This window comes from Trachemys scripta, chromosome 2 (genome assembly GCF_013100865.1).
Source record: "Trachemys scripta elegans isolate TJP31775 chromosome 2, CAS_Tse_1.0, whole genome shotgun sequence".
Classification (NCBI taxonomy): domain Eukaryota; kingdom Metazoa; phylum Chordata; order Testudines; family Emydidae; genus Trachemys; species Trachemys scripta.
In genome coordinates this window covers 76,921,218-76,938,421 of record NC_048299.1, presented here as the reverse complement: position 1 = coordinate 76,938,421, position 17,204 = coordinate 76,921,218, and the positions used below count along the sequence as shown (strand labels likewise).

The 17,204-nt window shown below is 37.2% G+C and overlaps 1 protein-coding gene across 4 annotated transcripts in view; it reads right to left on the bottom strand.

Moving 5' to 3' along the window:
- Nucleotides 1-17,204, bottom strand: part of DNAJC13 (DnaJ heat shock protein family (Hsp40) member C13) — a 95,786-nt gene that overhangs the window by 43,252 nt on the left and 35,330 nt on the right. For 3 of the 4 annotated variants that reach the window (XR_004644487.1, XM_034760926.1, XM_034760924.1), the window contains exons 17-30: nt 16,124-16,245; nt 15,131-15,206; nt 12,946-13,041; nt 12,590-12,733; nt 10,783-10,797; nt 9,934-10,016; nt 8,796-8,949; nt 6,115-6,218; nt 5,865-6,024; nt 4,148-4,210; nt 3,589-3,690; nt 3,063-3,167; nt 923-1,125; nt 120-204 (exon numbers count right to left, since the gene is read on the bottom strand). Coding sequence is in view for 3 of the 4 variants with exons in the window: in XM_034760926.1 (XP_034616817.1) it covers nt 120-204; nt 923-1,125; nt 3,063-3,167; nt 3,589-3,690; nt 4,148-4,210; nt 5,865-6,024; nt 6,115-6,218; nt 8,796-8,949; nt 9,934-10,016; nt 10,783-10,797; nt 12,590-12,733; nt 12,946-13,041; nt 15,131-15,206; nt 16,124-16,245 (1,512 nt within the window). In the remaining variant the exon portion in view is untranslated. The remainder of the gene's footprint in view (nt 1-119; nt 205-922; nt 1,126-3,062; nt 3,168-3,588; nt 3,691-4,147; nt 4,211-5,864; nt 6,025-6,114; nt 6,219-8,795; nt 8,950-9,933; nt 10,017-10,782; nt 10,798-12,589; nt 12,734-12,945; nt 13,042-15,130; nt 15,207-16,123; nt 16,246-17,204) is intronic. The other variant, XM_034760925.1, reaches the window with a different exon arrangement.

Sequence of the window (17,204 nt, the reverse complement as noted above, 5' to 3'; positions counted from 1 at the left end):
GAAAGAATAAAGAGGCACAACAGCCCAGAACACAATGACTGTTAAATTATATTAAGTTAGCTGGAATCATTTCTGGATATTTACACATTTCTCAAGAACAGAAAAAACAAGCAACTTACCTGAGTAATATGGGGAAGGCAAGTACTGTCTGAAAGCAGCCTCTTTACTCTGGGCAAAGGTCTTATAATGGCATTATCTTGATCCCTAAAAATATGTATTTTCCCAATCAATGTTTTTAGTGTATAATATATAAATATAAATACAGTATTTGTCTTTTATTTTAAACGTTTAACTGATTTCTCAGGCAGATTTTAGATTTTGATCCAATGGACTGGGTTGATATCAAGATCCTGAATATACATTCCAACAAGTTTTACTATCCCCATTTCTTAAATATTCATCAAACTTTCACCTGGTCTTAGCTTTGATATAGAGTATATCAGCAAGGTTTAGTAAAATTCACATTAAGTATTCACTCATGGAAAGAGAGAGATTATCTGTTTAAGAAGAGTTACAAAAATTTTGATTATATTTCTAATGCTATCAAAGTAACCTGAGACATTCACTTCTGTTATATTTTTAAGACAATGTTAAATTATTGTAATTTCAGTTTAAGAAGGAGCAGTCAATGCAGCAGTGACCATGAAGTTTTATGGCACTTCTATTAAATGGATTTACCTTTGTCCCATCATAAAACTGCATTAGTTCATCTCTGCTTTCGTGGTAGAAAGATTAACATTTCCACGTTCACTAACCAAATGAAATTCGCTACGAGATGGTAGATGCAGGTCCTGTTTAAAGAGTTTCTCCCATTTAACCCAGTAAGTAGATCAATAAAACTGGAATAGCAATTATGCACATTTGCTACCACCATGGAAAGTTACAGCCATTTTCTCCTCTTGGAACTAAAGAGACTCGTTACCTGCTGGGAAAATAGCCACACATTGTGATCAACATGTTGAGGATAAGTGTGGCAAGGTCAGTCTCATTCAGCACAGCCTGTCCATTGGCTAGCAAGCACCATTTAAGCTGAGGGATAAACTGCAATGGTCTCCAGCCATCCATACCCTGAGCCCAGCAACGTGTTTTTGCAGTCAGCTTTCCCTTGGTCCATAATTCCTGCATCTTTTTTAAAAATCAGAGGTACACGTTAGATGCTTCACACTATGAAGTAAGGTTTTCTGGTATTTTTCATTACTTGTCTTGGTAACTCAATGCATATAAAATCAGATGCCCTCCAAGTATGAAAAAGATTTTTTGCTATGAAAAACCAATACAGCCTAAATATTCCTGTTCCCTTTAGGAGCTCTAAAATCTACCCTTTGTATGACAGGAAAAAAGGGCCCAGAAAAGCAAAAGAAAACCAACTTGGAAGACATTTTCAACTGATTTTTTTTTTTTTTTTTTTTTTTAAGTCAAGTCTTTATAGTAAATTGGATTATTGATCTCATTTGGAGACTACACAGAATTAGAACTCAAAGCTTTGATTCTTGCACTCTTAAAAATACTAATATTTTACACCATTTGGTAGTTTGTGTTAGGAAGATAAAAAGCACGAACACCATTTCCAAAATGATCAGATCACTGATTTCCTTTGAGAATTTAATCTTTCCTTAGCACAACAAAATTAGAAGTTTATGAATCAAAACTACATTAAATGTGCCATACCCACATTTTTCAGAGATTGGTACCCAATAAGCTTAATGTATACATCAGAACAATACTAAATATATATTGGATGCGGATTAAGTGTAAGACAATTCATTATAACAGTAAATTGGTACATCAGTGCACGTATTTGCATTTTAAAACCATTTTCATGTTAAATAAGATTTATTTTTATGATGGCGCTCCTACTGGCTCAGAGAGCAGTAAACTAGAAGACTAATTCATTCCACCATACGGCAGGTACAAGCAGTAACTTGTGGAACTCTACCATGCTTTTAGAATGCCAGTTACAGTCAGAGGGGTGGTGACAGTATCACTCCCCTTTATTACCTAGGACTCCATGAATTCTCAAACTTGGGTGGGGGAGGATTATCTAGCTGTACCCAATGTCTGATAAGTTATGTTAACCAATGTGCACTTATTGGAGCAGTGTAGACTCTTTCCTCTTCTATTCAGCTCTTTTATAAAGACAATATCCTGGCCTCTTGAAAAAGGAACACTGATTCCAAAGTAATGCACACTGGAAATCCCAACTAGACATACAAAATGATGGGGTCTAAATTAGCTGTCACCGCGAGAGAGAGAGAGAGAGATCGATCTTGGGGTCATTGTGGATAGTTCTCTGAAAACATCTGCTCAATGTGCAGCTGCAGCTGTCAAAAAAAACCAAACAAAAAAAACCACACCTTACAATGTTAGGGATCATTAGGAAAGGGATAGATAATATCATAATGCCACTACATATATATATCCATGGTATGCCCATGCCCCATCTCAAAAAAGATATATTAGAATTGGAAGAAGTACAGAGGGCAACAAAAATTACTAAGGGTATGGAATAGCATCCGTATGAGGAGAGATTAAGATGACTTGGATTGATCATTTTAGAAGAGATACTACCAGGTGTGTGAGAGAGAGGTCTATCAAAATCAGCAACAATGTGGAGGAAGTGAATAAGGAAATGTTATTTACCTCTTCATATAAACACAAGAACCAGGGATTACCCAATGAAATTAATAGGCAACAGGTTTAAAAACAAACAAAGAAATACTTCTTCACACAATGCACAGTCAACCTGTGGAATTCATTTCCAGGGACGTTGTGAAGTCCAAAAGTACAACAGGGATCCAAAAAGAACAAGATAAGTTCATGAAGAATAGGTCCATCAATGGCTATTCCAAGATGGTCAGGGACACAACCCTATGTTCTGGGCGTCCCTAAGCCCCTGCCTGACAGAAGCTGGAACTGGATGACAGGGGATGGATCACTCAGTTACCCTGTTCTGTTCATTCCTGCACTGGCCACTGTTGGAAGACAGGATATTGGGTCAAACTAGCCCAATATGGCCATTAAGTTTAATTATTTTATGAATCAGCAACGAAAGAGTACGATACCTCTGTAAAACTGTAAGGCCCGCTCCTCTCTTTATCTGCATTGCCAAAGTACCACTCTTTCTCACTTTCTCTCTTCATATCAGGTGCTGCTTCAATCACATTGCTCTAAAAGTTAAAATATTTATATTTAAATGACGTAACCAACTTAATGCAAGATCCAGTCTTAATCCCATATGACTTTAGCAATTTGGAAGCTGGCTAGTTTATGGAGGGGCTTTTACAAGGCTGTGTTTTTGCCTGATGTGCATTAGGAGGGCGTATGAGAGTTGGGTGGTGCTAAAGAAGGCTTAGACTGTAAATGGTATGTGCAGGGAAACAAGGACAAAGTTATGGTTGGTAGAGAAACTTCAGCCAGTTTCCTGACTTTTGTGAGTTTTTCAATATTGTTATAAGTGAAAGATATCAGCCTTAAAAGATTGAATTTCATAAAATCCTAGTTTCTGACCAAGCACCCTTAAAAAACAGTGTCCCATTTAAAAAATTCCCTTAAAAAGGCATAGTGTGAATAAACCAAAAGACCTCATACTTGCAATGGTACTGTAGCCCTGCTTGTGTGGAGATGTGCCATGGTAAGCAGATCCACAAGGATTCTAATACCATTTGAATCCATGAGGTCCTTAACATTTTTCTGTAAACAAGAGAGAAAACCTTCACATGAAATAAATGTGAGCATTATATAAGTGTGTTATGGGTAAGTAAAAAGCACTGTAAGAGCCAGCTATGTATAGTATTTTAATGGGATTCAAAAGTGAGATTTCACCTCTCCTCACATTCAACCATATTCTTTAGAAATCTAGCACAGAACATTTATACTTCCTTATCCCCTCATTACCCATTCAAAAAACCCTAAACCATGCCTATAGATATAGCATCTGTGCCAAAAAGGGAGAGAGCTGTACCCTTAATATTTGAATCTAATAAGAGATCTCTCTTTCCATTAAGTAAACACAAGATTAGAGATTCAGTTAGTTTTTAAAATCAACTCAAAGCATTAGTTTCAAACTGGAGAACATTTTAACAGCTTAAGAAATGTATCCATGCTTCATGAATTTTCTTTTAAGTACTGGAAGAATAAAATCTCCTACCTTATTTAGAATGAGCTTGTTAAGGAATAATATCAATCTGTCCCGCTCAAGTCTATCAGTGCACTTTTGGGGTTTAAAGAAAAAAAAAGGAAGAACAAGTCAAACATGTCCAACAGAAAATACAAATTAATCAAGCCTCAAAAAGTTAGCATGTTGCATTAACCATAGAGTAAAATCTAATTCTCAAATATCTTGTGACAAACATAAAAACTGTGCAAAAACAGATAAGGTTATTTATAACAGTAAGATTTCAGAAAAACGTATATATAAAATGGTATTGGAAAACATGTTACAAAATTCTGAAATATTTTCACAAATATCTTGCAAGTCACTATAAAACAGTCTCACTAATTTTGGTAGTATTATTGAATTTGTTTTCATACTAAAAACAGCTCTTGAATAATTTCTACAGTTTACTGTAAAGTCTGTTTGTGCAAAGTAATTTCAAGCATGCAACTTTCTTCTGAACCACACCTAATCCACGTTAATTGTTCATGTTATGAAAAAGGTAAAAATACCACTGCCAAATAGTCATGCTATAGCATTCACTGTGAAATGGCGTTTTAAAGGTTAACTGATTTTTAATATTACCTTATATCCTATCGCTGACTTAGTATTAAAGCATGTATGAGTTTATAGTTTAAATTCACTTAAATGAAAGATGAGCTCCCATTTAAGGCTTGAGTTAACGTTTCTTCAGAAAGAACTGCCAGACTACTAAGACAAGAGCATTGTAAAAAAGTCAGCTCTCTAAAGCTTAAAATGTTAATTTCAGTTGCTGCTAGAGAAGTGCAACCATGAACTACCCTGTTGATAGGCCAAACCTCTTCAATTCACCTTCAAAAATTAAACCGGCATAAGAATTAGAACCTATTAATTCAACTGTACTTAAACACGGTTTGTGTCTGCCTTTACTATTGAAGGGTTTCCAAGTTTTATGGTTACAAACAACTCCAACCCATCATCCTTAAGTATACCAGTACACCCACAGTTTTGGAGAAACACCCTGCCTAAAAGGCCACTGCCAATGCACTTTGAACTAGCCATTCTGAAGGTAAAGTGTCCCCCTTAGTGGAAGACTACTCTCCACAGGGGAGCAAAAATTCCAAGTTTGCTGTTAAACTGATGTGCTTCAGGAATAAGCAGAAGACTAAAATACTGCATTCAATGCAGTGTATATTGTTTTTATTTATATTTTACTCTTAAGGCAGAGCTTCTATTGGCCTCATTTCATTCTTGCATATTAAAGTAACGTGACTAAAAATGCCATCATAGACTTTCATCAGCAGAATGTATCAATTAAGACGGAGTTAGAAGCAGGGCCAACTCCAGCGTTTTTGCTGCCCCCAGCGAGGGGAGGGGTAGAGGAAAACATGCAAAAGCCACGATCGGTATTCTACCGCCGCTGCTTCATTCTTCGGTGGCAGGTCTACCCTTCAGGAGGGACTGAGGGACCCGCCGCCGAATTGCTGCCGAAGAGCCGGACATGCCACCCCCTTCCATGGGCCACCCCAGGCACCTGCTTGCTGCGCTGGTGCCTGGAGCCGGCCCTGGTTAGAAGAGAGAAACTGACTAAAAATGACCCAATCCAGCAGTAACTTCCAAATGAAACTTCAAGGCGAAGTCTGCAATGCCAAAATTTGAACTGGACAGCAGCATATCAATGACTAAGCCACTACATTTATTTTTAATCTAAAAAACGCCAAACAAAACTCACCCTTTCCAACATCCCAACAATATATTTAGTGTCACCAAATTGTCCTATTTCTTCATGACATCTTCCATAAACAATGGCCAGTGCTTGTAGACATAAACATTTCATGTTCACTTTAGGAGTGAGCAAGAACCGGTGATAAAGTTCATTGAAAAATTCATACCTGCAAAAACAGAAGAAAGTTCACAATGGAGAAAACATGCATTAAACCTCAGAAAAAAAAATAAGGAAGACAAGCTGAACTGTGGCTTACGATTTTTTGATTGCTCCACTCTCTTCAGTTTCATCTTCCTCCAACAATAATCTCAGATAATAATCCCCTATTTTTATTTCCTCTGAAAGGCACTCGTACTTAACCTATAAGTGAAACATACGTATACAAACCAGGTGTTATTTCAGATTATACACTTAAAATTGAGTTTTTAGCAAGCTGCCACATGCAATCTATATTTTACTTGAGATCATGGCTTAACAACATGCTCAGTAAAGATTTCCCCCCCCTTTTCTTTTTGGAGGAGACTCTCTCCTGCAATAAGCAGTAAAGTTTAATAAGCAACATTAATGAAATATGATTTGTATTAATTGCTATTCTAAATGACAGTTCAGTTTTCATTTTACTAACCTAGACATTTAAGGCTGAAAAAATTACTTCTTTGCACATGGGATGAAGACTAGAAACTGACATTCTAAAGAACAGTTGATATCCAACTTGTTCCACAATACTCTAAGTGGCACAAAGCCTCTGGAACTCCATAGGGAATTCTAATACACTATGTATTTTAAAACAAAGCGTTTACCTAAAACTGAAGCATTATACAAGACACCTTTTAAGCCATAGTTTAAACAATCTAGCATAGGGATCTCACCAATAATGGATACAGTACAGCATTGTAACAGCTAACATTTAACAAGTCAAATAGGTGTTGCAACCCTAGAGGCAATAGTTCAATAGCAGGCGTACAAATAAAAATCACATAATTACATGAGTTAATGGGGTTCCAAGATGAAGTTAACTCTGTACCCTTCACCCATCCTCAATTAAAAAGTAAATTAAAATGTTTTAAGTGTGGAATTACACACCAACATCTGTTTCTTGCAGGTTATGAGAAGTTCACTGACAGAATGCCAACAGCCCTCAAACCAGACTTGGACCAATCTGAAGTGTTGTACATTGCCTCCGTTTAGTCTCATTGTGCCTGTAGATTTCCCTCATGTGACATATACTGCAGTGATTCATTCAAGTTTTGTAGATTTGGGAGGGGATCTCAGAATATAGGCTTTTTCTAAAGCTATATATGTATGTTACAAGCTTTCTGTAAGCTTTTCATATGTGACCAAAATATCAATCGGTGAACAACTGCAGAAAGTATTTATGATGTACTGTCCAGAGTTTGAAGTTGTTTCATTGCATTTATTGGAGACTAATGTAAAAGTTGGATTTAGTTACTTCTAGTGGACTCTTCCTACTGAATAGATGGTGGTTTGCCGTCTTCAATAGCACTCAAGTTCTGCTTCCTATACTCCTCTACCCAGATATAATGCGACCCAATATAACACGAATTCTGATATAACGCAGTAAAGCAGTGCTCCGGGGGGGCAGGGCTGTGCACTCCGGCAGATCAAAACAAGTCCGATATAACGCGGTTTCACCTATAACGTGGTAAGATTTTTTGGCTCTCGAGGACAGCGTTATATCGAGGTAGAAGTGTATTTGTTTTCTATTCAATCCATTCTGTTGTGAAGACAATCTGCTATCTGAAGGCTTTATTATTGAATGATTTAAAACCCCCAAAAAACAAAAACTACACCACACCTGAAATCTGAAATAGATCTAGGCAAGTCAGTTTATTCTGTTCCCACCTAGTTATGGCCTCTTGGCTTATGCGACACCTTAGAGAAATACTACCTATTTCCAAAATAAGTTAATTCCATATATCGAAACTATTTTACCCTGGGGGTGTCACAGGTTATTGTTTCAATTACATGTTTTGAAAGGCTTATTCTTCCCAGAAGCATCAATGTTCTGCATGTGATTTGATATCCAATCTATTTAGGACTTTAGATGGGCTGCCAAATATTTAGTAAGCTTTCTGAAAGCCAGCCCCTCCAAGTGTTTTGGTACCATACTGATTTTTGCACTTGTTAACTATTATTCGCTTTTAAATTGAACATGGGAATGTACAATAAATTATCAGGACAAGTATGTTGATACATACTGTAAAAAGAAAGGAATACTGCATGGACCTTACATTTTAATGGCTCTCAGTGTTAACCTGGCTAGAATTAATGCTTGAAATGAACATAATTGTTCTATTGGGAATTTATACATAGGTGCTTTCTTCCAGTGTGTCAGAAGTCCTCTTTGTTATGTTTAGGGGACTTTGGCCCAGATTCCCAACTTTGGTTGTCATAATGACAACTTCTCTAAGATTAATTCATCTTTGAATCCATGTGTTGAAGTACTGCAGACAAGTATATTTACGCGTATATTTTGCCATATCTAAAGATCTCTGCCACTTTCACTATTAAGACAAATGGCTATTTATATAGTTTGTGTTTTTAGAGAATATATTTAGAATCCCTCTTGGCTGATCATAGATTTGTCTTGCCTGTACAAGGCCTTTTAATCTGGGTGAATGAGGTAGTTCGTAGCGATTTCTTTGAAAAAGGACTATGCATCCTGCCGGGAGGGGACTAGTCTGCATGGCCTGCATACAGTCAAATTAAAAAAAAAAAAAAAAAAAAAAAAAGTACCATACAGAGGAGATGCCTGCTTTCTCCTTCATAGCTTTGAGTTTATATACTCTGCCCAATCATTTATTGACAAAGGTGGTATACGACACTCATTTAGAATGTTACAGAAAAAAGCTGATGCGCAAGGACACTAGGACTACAATATTAGTGACTTAAGTAAAACGTATTAGAAAAGTTTACCTCAAACTCATGATGATTCCATGAGATAACATTAGCACTGCCAAGTTCTCTGTCAATATTGAATGCCCGCATTTCAGATTCAAGGGTATCTCTCAACTCTTCCCGTGTTTTGAAGTTCCAAATCAAATTTGACCTAGCATGATCTTGAAGAAATCTAGGAGAAAGCATGGCTAATAAAAAAGTTTTCTATTCTTTTAATGTTGATAAAGATAGTTTAAAATGCATAACCTGCCATGCACATCAGAGCATACTGTACTTCAATGAATTAGTACAGAAGGGAATATGCTTTGCCATTTTATTCTTTATTTGTACAATACAAAGTCTCACTTGTGTTTAAATCATTTTGATATTACAGTAGTGACTTGCTCAATATGCCTACTTTATTAGTCTAAGGATCTGTCTACACACAGCAAAGAAAAACCTGTAGCTGGACCATGCCAGCTGACTCAGGTTCGCAAGGCTCAGGCTGTGGGGCTCTTTCATTGCTGGGTAGACTTCCAGGCTTGGAATAGAGCCTGAGCTTTGGAATCCTCCCACCCTGCAGGGACCAGCCATGGTTTTTTCTCTGCTGTGTAGCCATATCTTTAGTGTCTATGAGCATCAGACAAGACATCCACTCTACCTTAAAATAAAGCCAGAAGCCACTTTATCATCAACAAAAATAAGGTTCTTGAAATAGCAATACCCTACTTTTCAAAAGGATTAACCCTATTAGTTCTCTGAAATGCAACCTACCTCCTGGGACTTGGTTGTACAACTGACAGCATAAATGGTAAAAGGGAAACAGGCCACAGTTGTGTCTTACAAAAATTTCAATACAGCCTTGTTAAATGTATCCGAGTATGCAAGGTCAAAAGCAAGAGAATGAGGTTAGGGCTAGCCATGTGCATTCCAAAAGCAGACTAAAGAATTTACCTAGAGCATTTGAGTATTTTTTGCTCTATACATTATATTTGTTAAAATTCATGTCAAATATTTCAGGTTGTACTGTTTAAACTCTATCTTTATAGCTGTAGCTTTGAGTTAGGGCTTCTGTATCTGTCAAGTGAACAGCTGTGATTTATCAACCAAAACAGATGAATTAAAGTTAACACATGGCTATTTTAAAAAGCATAGTACATTTATTCTAGATATTTACCTGTAATAGAAGAGATCCCAGTTTGCTTCTATTTTTATTCTTTGCCTTCGTTTCCTTAGTATTACTGGCTTTTGATTAATGTTCTGCAAATAGAAAAAGATGCCAAATTTAGGATTAGGACAATTAGCAATAGCAGATACCTGAATAATTTCACTTCAGCGCATGTTCTTATAAAAGTGGGTTTCTAGTGTTACTTTAAACATGAAAATTAAGCTTCGTTTTCACTGGCTGGTCCTGAGAGATCTCTGCTTTCCAAGAGAACACTTATTACTAGTGATGCAGTTTTCTAATCAGTGATTTCACAGGAAGTGACAATAGAACACCACAACTGAAATCTGTAGCTAGTGACTTGCACCATATTAATACTAAATTACCAACAAAGGTCATCAGATCATGCCAGAGAAACTTGCAGCCATGTACTTTTATCATACACAGTTACCCCTTATATTTTATAAAAAACCCAAATCCCATCACCATATGGGCACTAAAATAGAGAATAAGCAAAAACTGCTCGGTAATCCTGTATTTAAATATACTGTATTACATGCATACATTAACCATGCAGGAAAAAAAATTTCCACCAAGTCAGAGTGACTGGGGAGCAGAACCAGACCCATTTTTCAGGAGACAATACCCACAGTAAGACTGGCAGCCAAAGCTGGAGAACACAAAAGGTTACTTTGTTGTTCAGAAGTAAAGGATCTATGAGATGCACAAAGTCACAGACCAACTTGGAAATTGAAAGATTGTTTGATCAACAGCATCTAAAATGCACTGCTAGACAAGACACCACATGCCAGGCAGAGTTTAATGAAACATAAGCCATGAAAGTAGTACACAAAAACTCACCATATTGTTTCTGTCCTGATTGTGATTGGAAAGTAGAAAGAAAAAAGGAATATTTAAACAAAGTAAGAAACAGCCACTAAAAATATTTTATATGGTAACATGGAGTTATAAAATGTTACCACAACAAATACTTTCAATGTAATTTGATTGATAAGAATCACAATCTCCTTTTATTAATTTGATCATCAAAAGTGAAGACAGCTCAGAATTATGTTTTGCAGAGCCATGTCTATTGCCTATTGTGCATTAATGGTTTATCCTTCACAAGTAAATAGGACATCAAGGAAAAGCTGTAAGTGTTCATACTTGGAGAGTTTATAATATGCAGCTCATGGAAATAGATTTTTACTGAGAAATTCAGCTAGAATAAAAAACAAACAGCCATACATCTCTGATTTATTTTGGACTGAATTTTCACTCTATTCCATGAAGAACGTTTGGCCTATTTCTCGGTGTAAAATTTGTTGAAGTTAAATAAGAGTAAACCTGCCTCAGGACCCACATAATTTCTTACTTTTCTAAGTTGTGTCATTTGTGTTTTACTTTAAGACTTTATTTAGATCAGAAATCAGGAGAAAGTGTTGAAAATCAGATATAATATTTTGCATTTCCCCTACTTTTCCATCTTTTCTATGTATGGGGGGGGCAAACTGAAAGTGACAAACTTCTAAATGAAGAACTGAAACTTCAGAGATTGGGCAATTTACGTTTCACTTAGAGAAAGCTAATTGACTAGAATGCCAAGCTTAGTATTGAGAAAACCAAAGGAGTCAGCAAGAAAGGACTAGGGACAAAAAAGTTGGAATTATAAGAGCAAGAAAAAAAGGGGTAAGTCATATCAGCTGACCTTTATAATCACAAAAGAACCACCATACAGAAGGGATAGGGGAGAGGAGGAATGACAGAGCATAAAATAAATGCAAAGAAAAGTCGGGAAGGAGTCTCACGGCACCCTCCAGTTTCCTCAACAAGGAGGATAGAGTGGCCTCTTGGATATTAAGAGAATATAGCTGCTGAGCACACAGACCTACACCATCTTAAAATAATTTAAGTACAGAGGAGGAGGCACAGACTCAACAACAAGAGTCAGGTGACTTTAAGGTAAAAAGCTGCCATTACTATCAAGAAATTCCAATATCGAAAGTTTAAGTCTATTCATTCAAGGCAATGTTCTATTCTTCCAAACAAATATAAAGTCGGATGAAGTACAGTGATACTAATGAATAAATATACCAAATGAATGTACACCTCAAATACACATTGAAAGTCCTTGAATATTTTCCTACCACATTATTGTTTAAAAGACTGTTTCTGCAGCAGCCTCTTAAGCATTTCTGCTGCTCTAACTTCTGTAAGATGCTCAGAACCAGAAGGGTGCAAAAGAATCCAGTTGCAGTCTAGTTTCCTAGGTAATTAGTTTAAGCAAAAAAGAGGTGGTTATGCAAGTTGGAAATGTGTGCATGACAAATTACATGTCTGCAAGTTACTAATATGCCCCTCTCCCACCTCAACTGATTCACTACAATAACTCACATTTTTAGCTAAAAATGAAAAAAGGGAAGAGGCAAAAATTTGTAAACCTGGAAACAAAGAACTAATGTTTTGTAACAGTATTTTAAATAGCAGATTCACAGTTAAAGCCAAGAATAAGTATTTCCACCATAGTCCTGGAAATCAACCATGGCTAAAACCTACCAGTTATACTGCATTAGTCATGGAAAAAGCCCAGTGTTTATACAGCACGGTAACTAGTGACTTAAGAGAAATTTGAGATGAAAAAAAGGCATAAACTTGTCTGTGTTTTTACCTCTTTTTGAGCAATGCCCATTCTGTCCCTCCAGTGCATCAAAACCAGATCTACTTTCTCTTTGGCAAATTTTTCTACTTCTTTAGCAGCTTTTCCAGCCAGTCTCTGCCACTCTGGCACTTTACTAAGCTTTCCATATTGGTCCTGTGAAACAAAATCCTATCAGTAACTTAACAGAAATTTATTCACAAGTATATTTTGGAGACAATGAGCATCAACATTTTACAACAGTTTCTTCCCTCCCTCCCCCATTTAGATAGCAGGTATGGTACATGGAACAAGTTACACAGCTAAATAGAGAATTAGTCATTTTAAGCTCACCATTCTTTTTAGATAAATACAATTTTTCTACTTACAGCTGCAATTTTTAAATTATCCCTAATATGCATCCGGTCAGCATCCTTCTCAGGAACAGGATCAGCGCTGTCCAGGTATGCCAGCAAACCTGATGGCTAAAGCCACAAAATAAATAATTTGTATTCCATAACAGATCTCTGGATTCAAGAGTAAGTTATAACGGTGTAAGTGCCTAGTGTAGGTAAGTAGTCTATCATATACAAAAACCCTACATTAAAAGAATGGAAATATTGCCACATACTTGTCGAACACTTGCAAGTTAGGAAATACTAGCATTAAGGTTGCACAGGCAATGTTAATCTGGCCCCCCTTGTGCATATACATTCAGATAGTACATCTCTACCCCGATATAACACGAATTCGTATATAATATGGTAAAGCAGTGCTCCCGGGGGGGGTGGGGCTGCGCAATCTGCCGGATCAAAACAAGTTCAATATAATGCGGTTTCACCTATAACACGGTAAGATTTTTTGGCTCCCGAGGAAGCGTTATATCTGGGTAGAGGTATACGTAATTAAAGACTATTTCCCCCCCACCACCACAAGACGCTGCTTCACTCAGTACAGAAGATGGACTGTACTCAAGAAGTTAATCAGGGTTGCATAATGAACAGAATTTTGTATGTAGGATTACTGCCCCATTTGTTGAAGAAGCTGGAAGTTGTGTAGTGAATGAAGCAGGGGACTGCAGGAAGAGACAGGATGGTCTTATGTTCAATGCAGTTAATCTGGGGTACCTGGCATTCGCTTCTGTCTGAAGACAGGATACTGGGCTAAATGGATCTTTGGTCTGACCCAGTATGCCCATTCTGATGTAAAAGCCAATCTGGAGCACTGGATTCTCTCTCTATCCGTGCCAGAGTTCCAATGAGATTTTTCCAGGGGTTTAACACCGCCAAATTTGCTGTCTCCATGAAAATTGGCACACGAGACATCCCTGATACCAGGGCAATCCCCATGCCCAATTTGAGCCCCTTCCCAGAAGTATGCAGATGCTAGAACTTGCCAATGATGGTTGAAAGTATTTAATAGTCCCCCGCCCCCCATGTATTTCTTTGCCTTGTTTAACTGAATTTTGTTTTTTAAAAGAAAGTTCAGCCTGAAACAGAGACCCAGCATGGCAAATATCAGCCAGAATGGTTGAAGTTTAACAAAATTACAAGCAACTTAAAACGGAGTCCAATAATGGAAAGGGTAAGGCAACCTTAAACTATTTTATAGAAGTTCTTAGATACTTCACTGTTAAGGGATTATACGTGCCTTCCAACAGTTCTTTAAGCTATGGGTAATGGCATAGCTACTAGATCCACCTAGAATCCAAGAATTTGGCACGTTTCCCTTGGACTAGGATACTAGCCACATGAACAATGAGTGCATCACAACTTTCCCTCAACCCAAAAGCCACGCTCTTCAATGTAAAGCAACGAAGTTAGCTGTTTGGCAATGCTTTCATCAAAACTTACTTAATCTTTTAAAAAGCATCACTTACTATATCTCCTGTGCCCTCTGAAGAGCTTGCCCCCTTACTGGCTTCACTCCATTCTCTTTCCTGTTCTAGCTCACGGCCTTTTTCCAACTTGTTTTGCGTGCTTTTATTCTCTCCATCTACTCTTTATCTCTACTGTGTTCCATTTTCTATCTCAATCCCTTTTTAAAACAATAGTTTTATCTACAGAGAGTCTTCACCCCATCCACACAGCTAGAGTCTCATTTCTGCCTTCCACACTCTTTAGTTAAGATAGCTACAGTGACTAGGTTGCTCTGTTCTCTGATTTGTCCCCTTACCTCAAGAGAAGGAGCCAGCCGCTCCAGTTAGCTCATCTGCCAGTTCGAGTTACTTCTTCCCCCATGTGGCTGTGTTTCCCATTCCCCTACCCTAGCAAAATCTTTACTTGTATATTAATGACAATAGGTGTTACAGGCTTTAAAATTGTATGTTCTATAAAGTTATACCATCCTTCCCACCCTCCAACCTAATCTCCTGCGTTGCATGTCAAACTTAACATTGACACTAAACAAAAGGTGCCCAGGTATTAAAAAACCCTAAGCTACTCAGGTCTATTTAGTTGAAATTTTTTACAACTAAAAAAATACCAACATTTGAGGACACGTGAACTGACCCAAAAAAAAAAAAAAAAAAAAAAAAAAAAAAAATTATAAGTGGTGTTTTAAGAGTACACTTACCAAAATACGTTTCAACAAGCTCATAGCAGTTGCATTTTCAGCTGTCCAAAGGCCCACTAAATGTCTACTTAGCTGTCTGAAAAATGAAGACATTGAGAAATTGTTACTGTTGTCTTGGCTAGAACAGTAGTTTTTAATCATTACTGTGAAATCAGTACTGCCTTTTTTTTTTTTTTTTTTTTTTTTTTTAATAAGAGTTTTACATGGTCAGCACATCCAACGCTCAGATGCCCTTTGTTCAGAAGGGCAAGAATAAAAGAAGATAGGTTAATGTGAACTAGGTACCTTTTTGTACAGCGCTTCAGAATGCTGCTCTGTAACTTCCTCATGCAGATCCTGCTGGCGTGCTCTAAAAAGGTACGTGAATATGAACTAGGTACCTTTTAAAGCGTGCTAGCAGAGTCTACATGGCGCAGTTAAAGAGCAACATACTGAAAAGCTTTACAAATTACACCTCTCTGGTGCATTTTGCCAGTGCCATGTAGATAAGCCTAAAGTTATGCTTTGTGAAAATTATACTTTTATCATTGTCTCAAACAGATCATGTATCTGAAAAAACAGAGGAAGGCACTCCAAAAGCAGAGTACTAGGGAAATATTAGCCTTCCTCCATACTTTAACTTTCTTATGGGAATGTATCTAGCTTGCATAGTAAGCAAAGAAATGTATGCCATCTTGATCATTAAAGCCGCATTAAAACTGGACTGTATGAGGAACTCAAGAGAAGTGAGTTATGAAATCTTGTTTATGAAGTTGTACTGTCACACTTTAAGTGCTACTAGGCAAAGCAGTTAAAATGCAAAGAAAAGGTCTAAAAACTACACCCAGTCATAACAGAGTACTTCACTTGTAGCATTTAAATATGAAAATTAAGCTTAAAATGAAGAATGAGTCTTCTAAAACAAGAATGGAAGCTTCCCATGTTTTGGCTTTCCCACATATGAATAATGTAAATATTAATCATCCTATTAATATCAAATAAAACTTGACACACCTATTTGTAAGCATCCTTTGATCTGCGCTTATTGTAAACATAGCAGTACGTAAATGACGAGGTAAGGCACCTTCACTGAGGGCAAGATCTTGCATTTTGGTAGCAATCTCTTTATCTCCTTCCTTTGGAAACAGGACAAGATGATTACTATGGAGAGAATCTGAATTGAGCTGTTCTATCTTTAGTTTACAATATTCACTACAAACTATTTTGACTATTTGACTAGTTTAGGTACATGCATTTTGGGTAATTCTGAATGGTTAATTTTGCACTTCTATTCAGGGCACCTCCTACATCGCTTTAAAAAATAAATTCTCAGCAGCAGCAGGGCTCAGAGGTTCTAACTGAAGTGAAGTCACAAGAACAGAAGCTTTCCAATTTGCTTTAATACATTAGTTTAAATAGCCATTACAACCTAAAAAAAATATGGCATGTTTATAGTAACACCAAATTTGCTCATTTTAGAATTAGCGATGTTTTGCTCCCCAGCAACCAGCCCCACAAATTCAACTTGGGGTCTGAAAGACAAGCTGGATTCTTTTACTTATGTACTGCCATCAGTTAAGAGAGTCTGCAATTTGAACTTAGTTAACAGTGCTGTGTTTCACAGTTCAGGACAACTGCACTCGTATTTTCCACAGTGGTCCAGTGAGGGTACCTACTCTCAGGCTTCCACCAACTCTCGGATTTACAGCTCCCCAGTAATTGCCTTTCTTGGTGAAGACCTGCATCTCACTCCCTTCTGACTGGGCTATTTCCAGGCTACACAGGTCCCTGCCTTCACTGTGTTATTCCCAGCAGAGGCAGGCTTCCCAAGAACATCTGCTTACTTTCAGAGACTAACAGAGTGAGTGATTGTCAATTGTTATAAGTTATTGAAGGGCTCTTCTTATGCAAGCCTATTTTATTCCTAAGGTAAAAGCACCACAGAGAACACAAAAATAAAAGAACCTACTCACATGCTAATAAGCTTACCAGGGATTACCCCAACCCTAACATGGGCTCTGACTGGAGCAGTCCCTCAAACAGCTGACCCAAAGGGTTTCCTTTTAGTTTTAAATACATCACAGCTTCAGGTCAG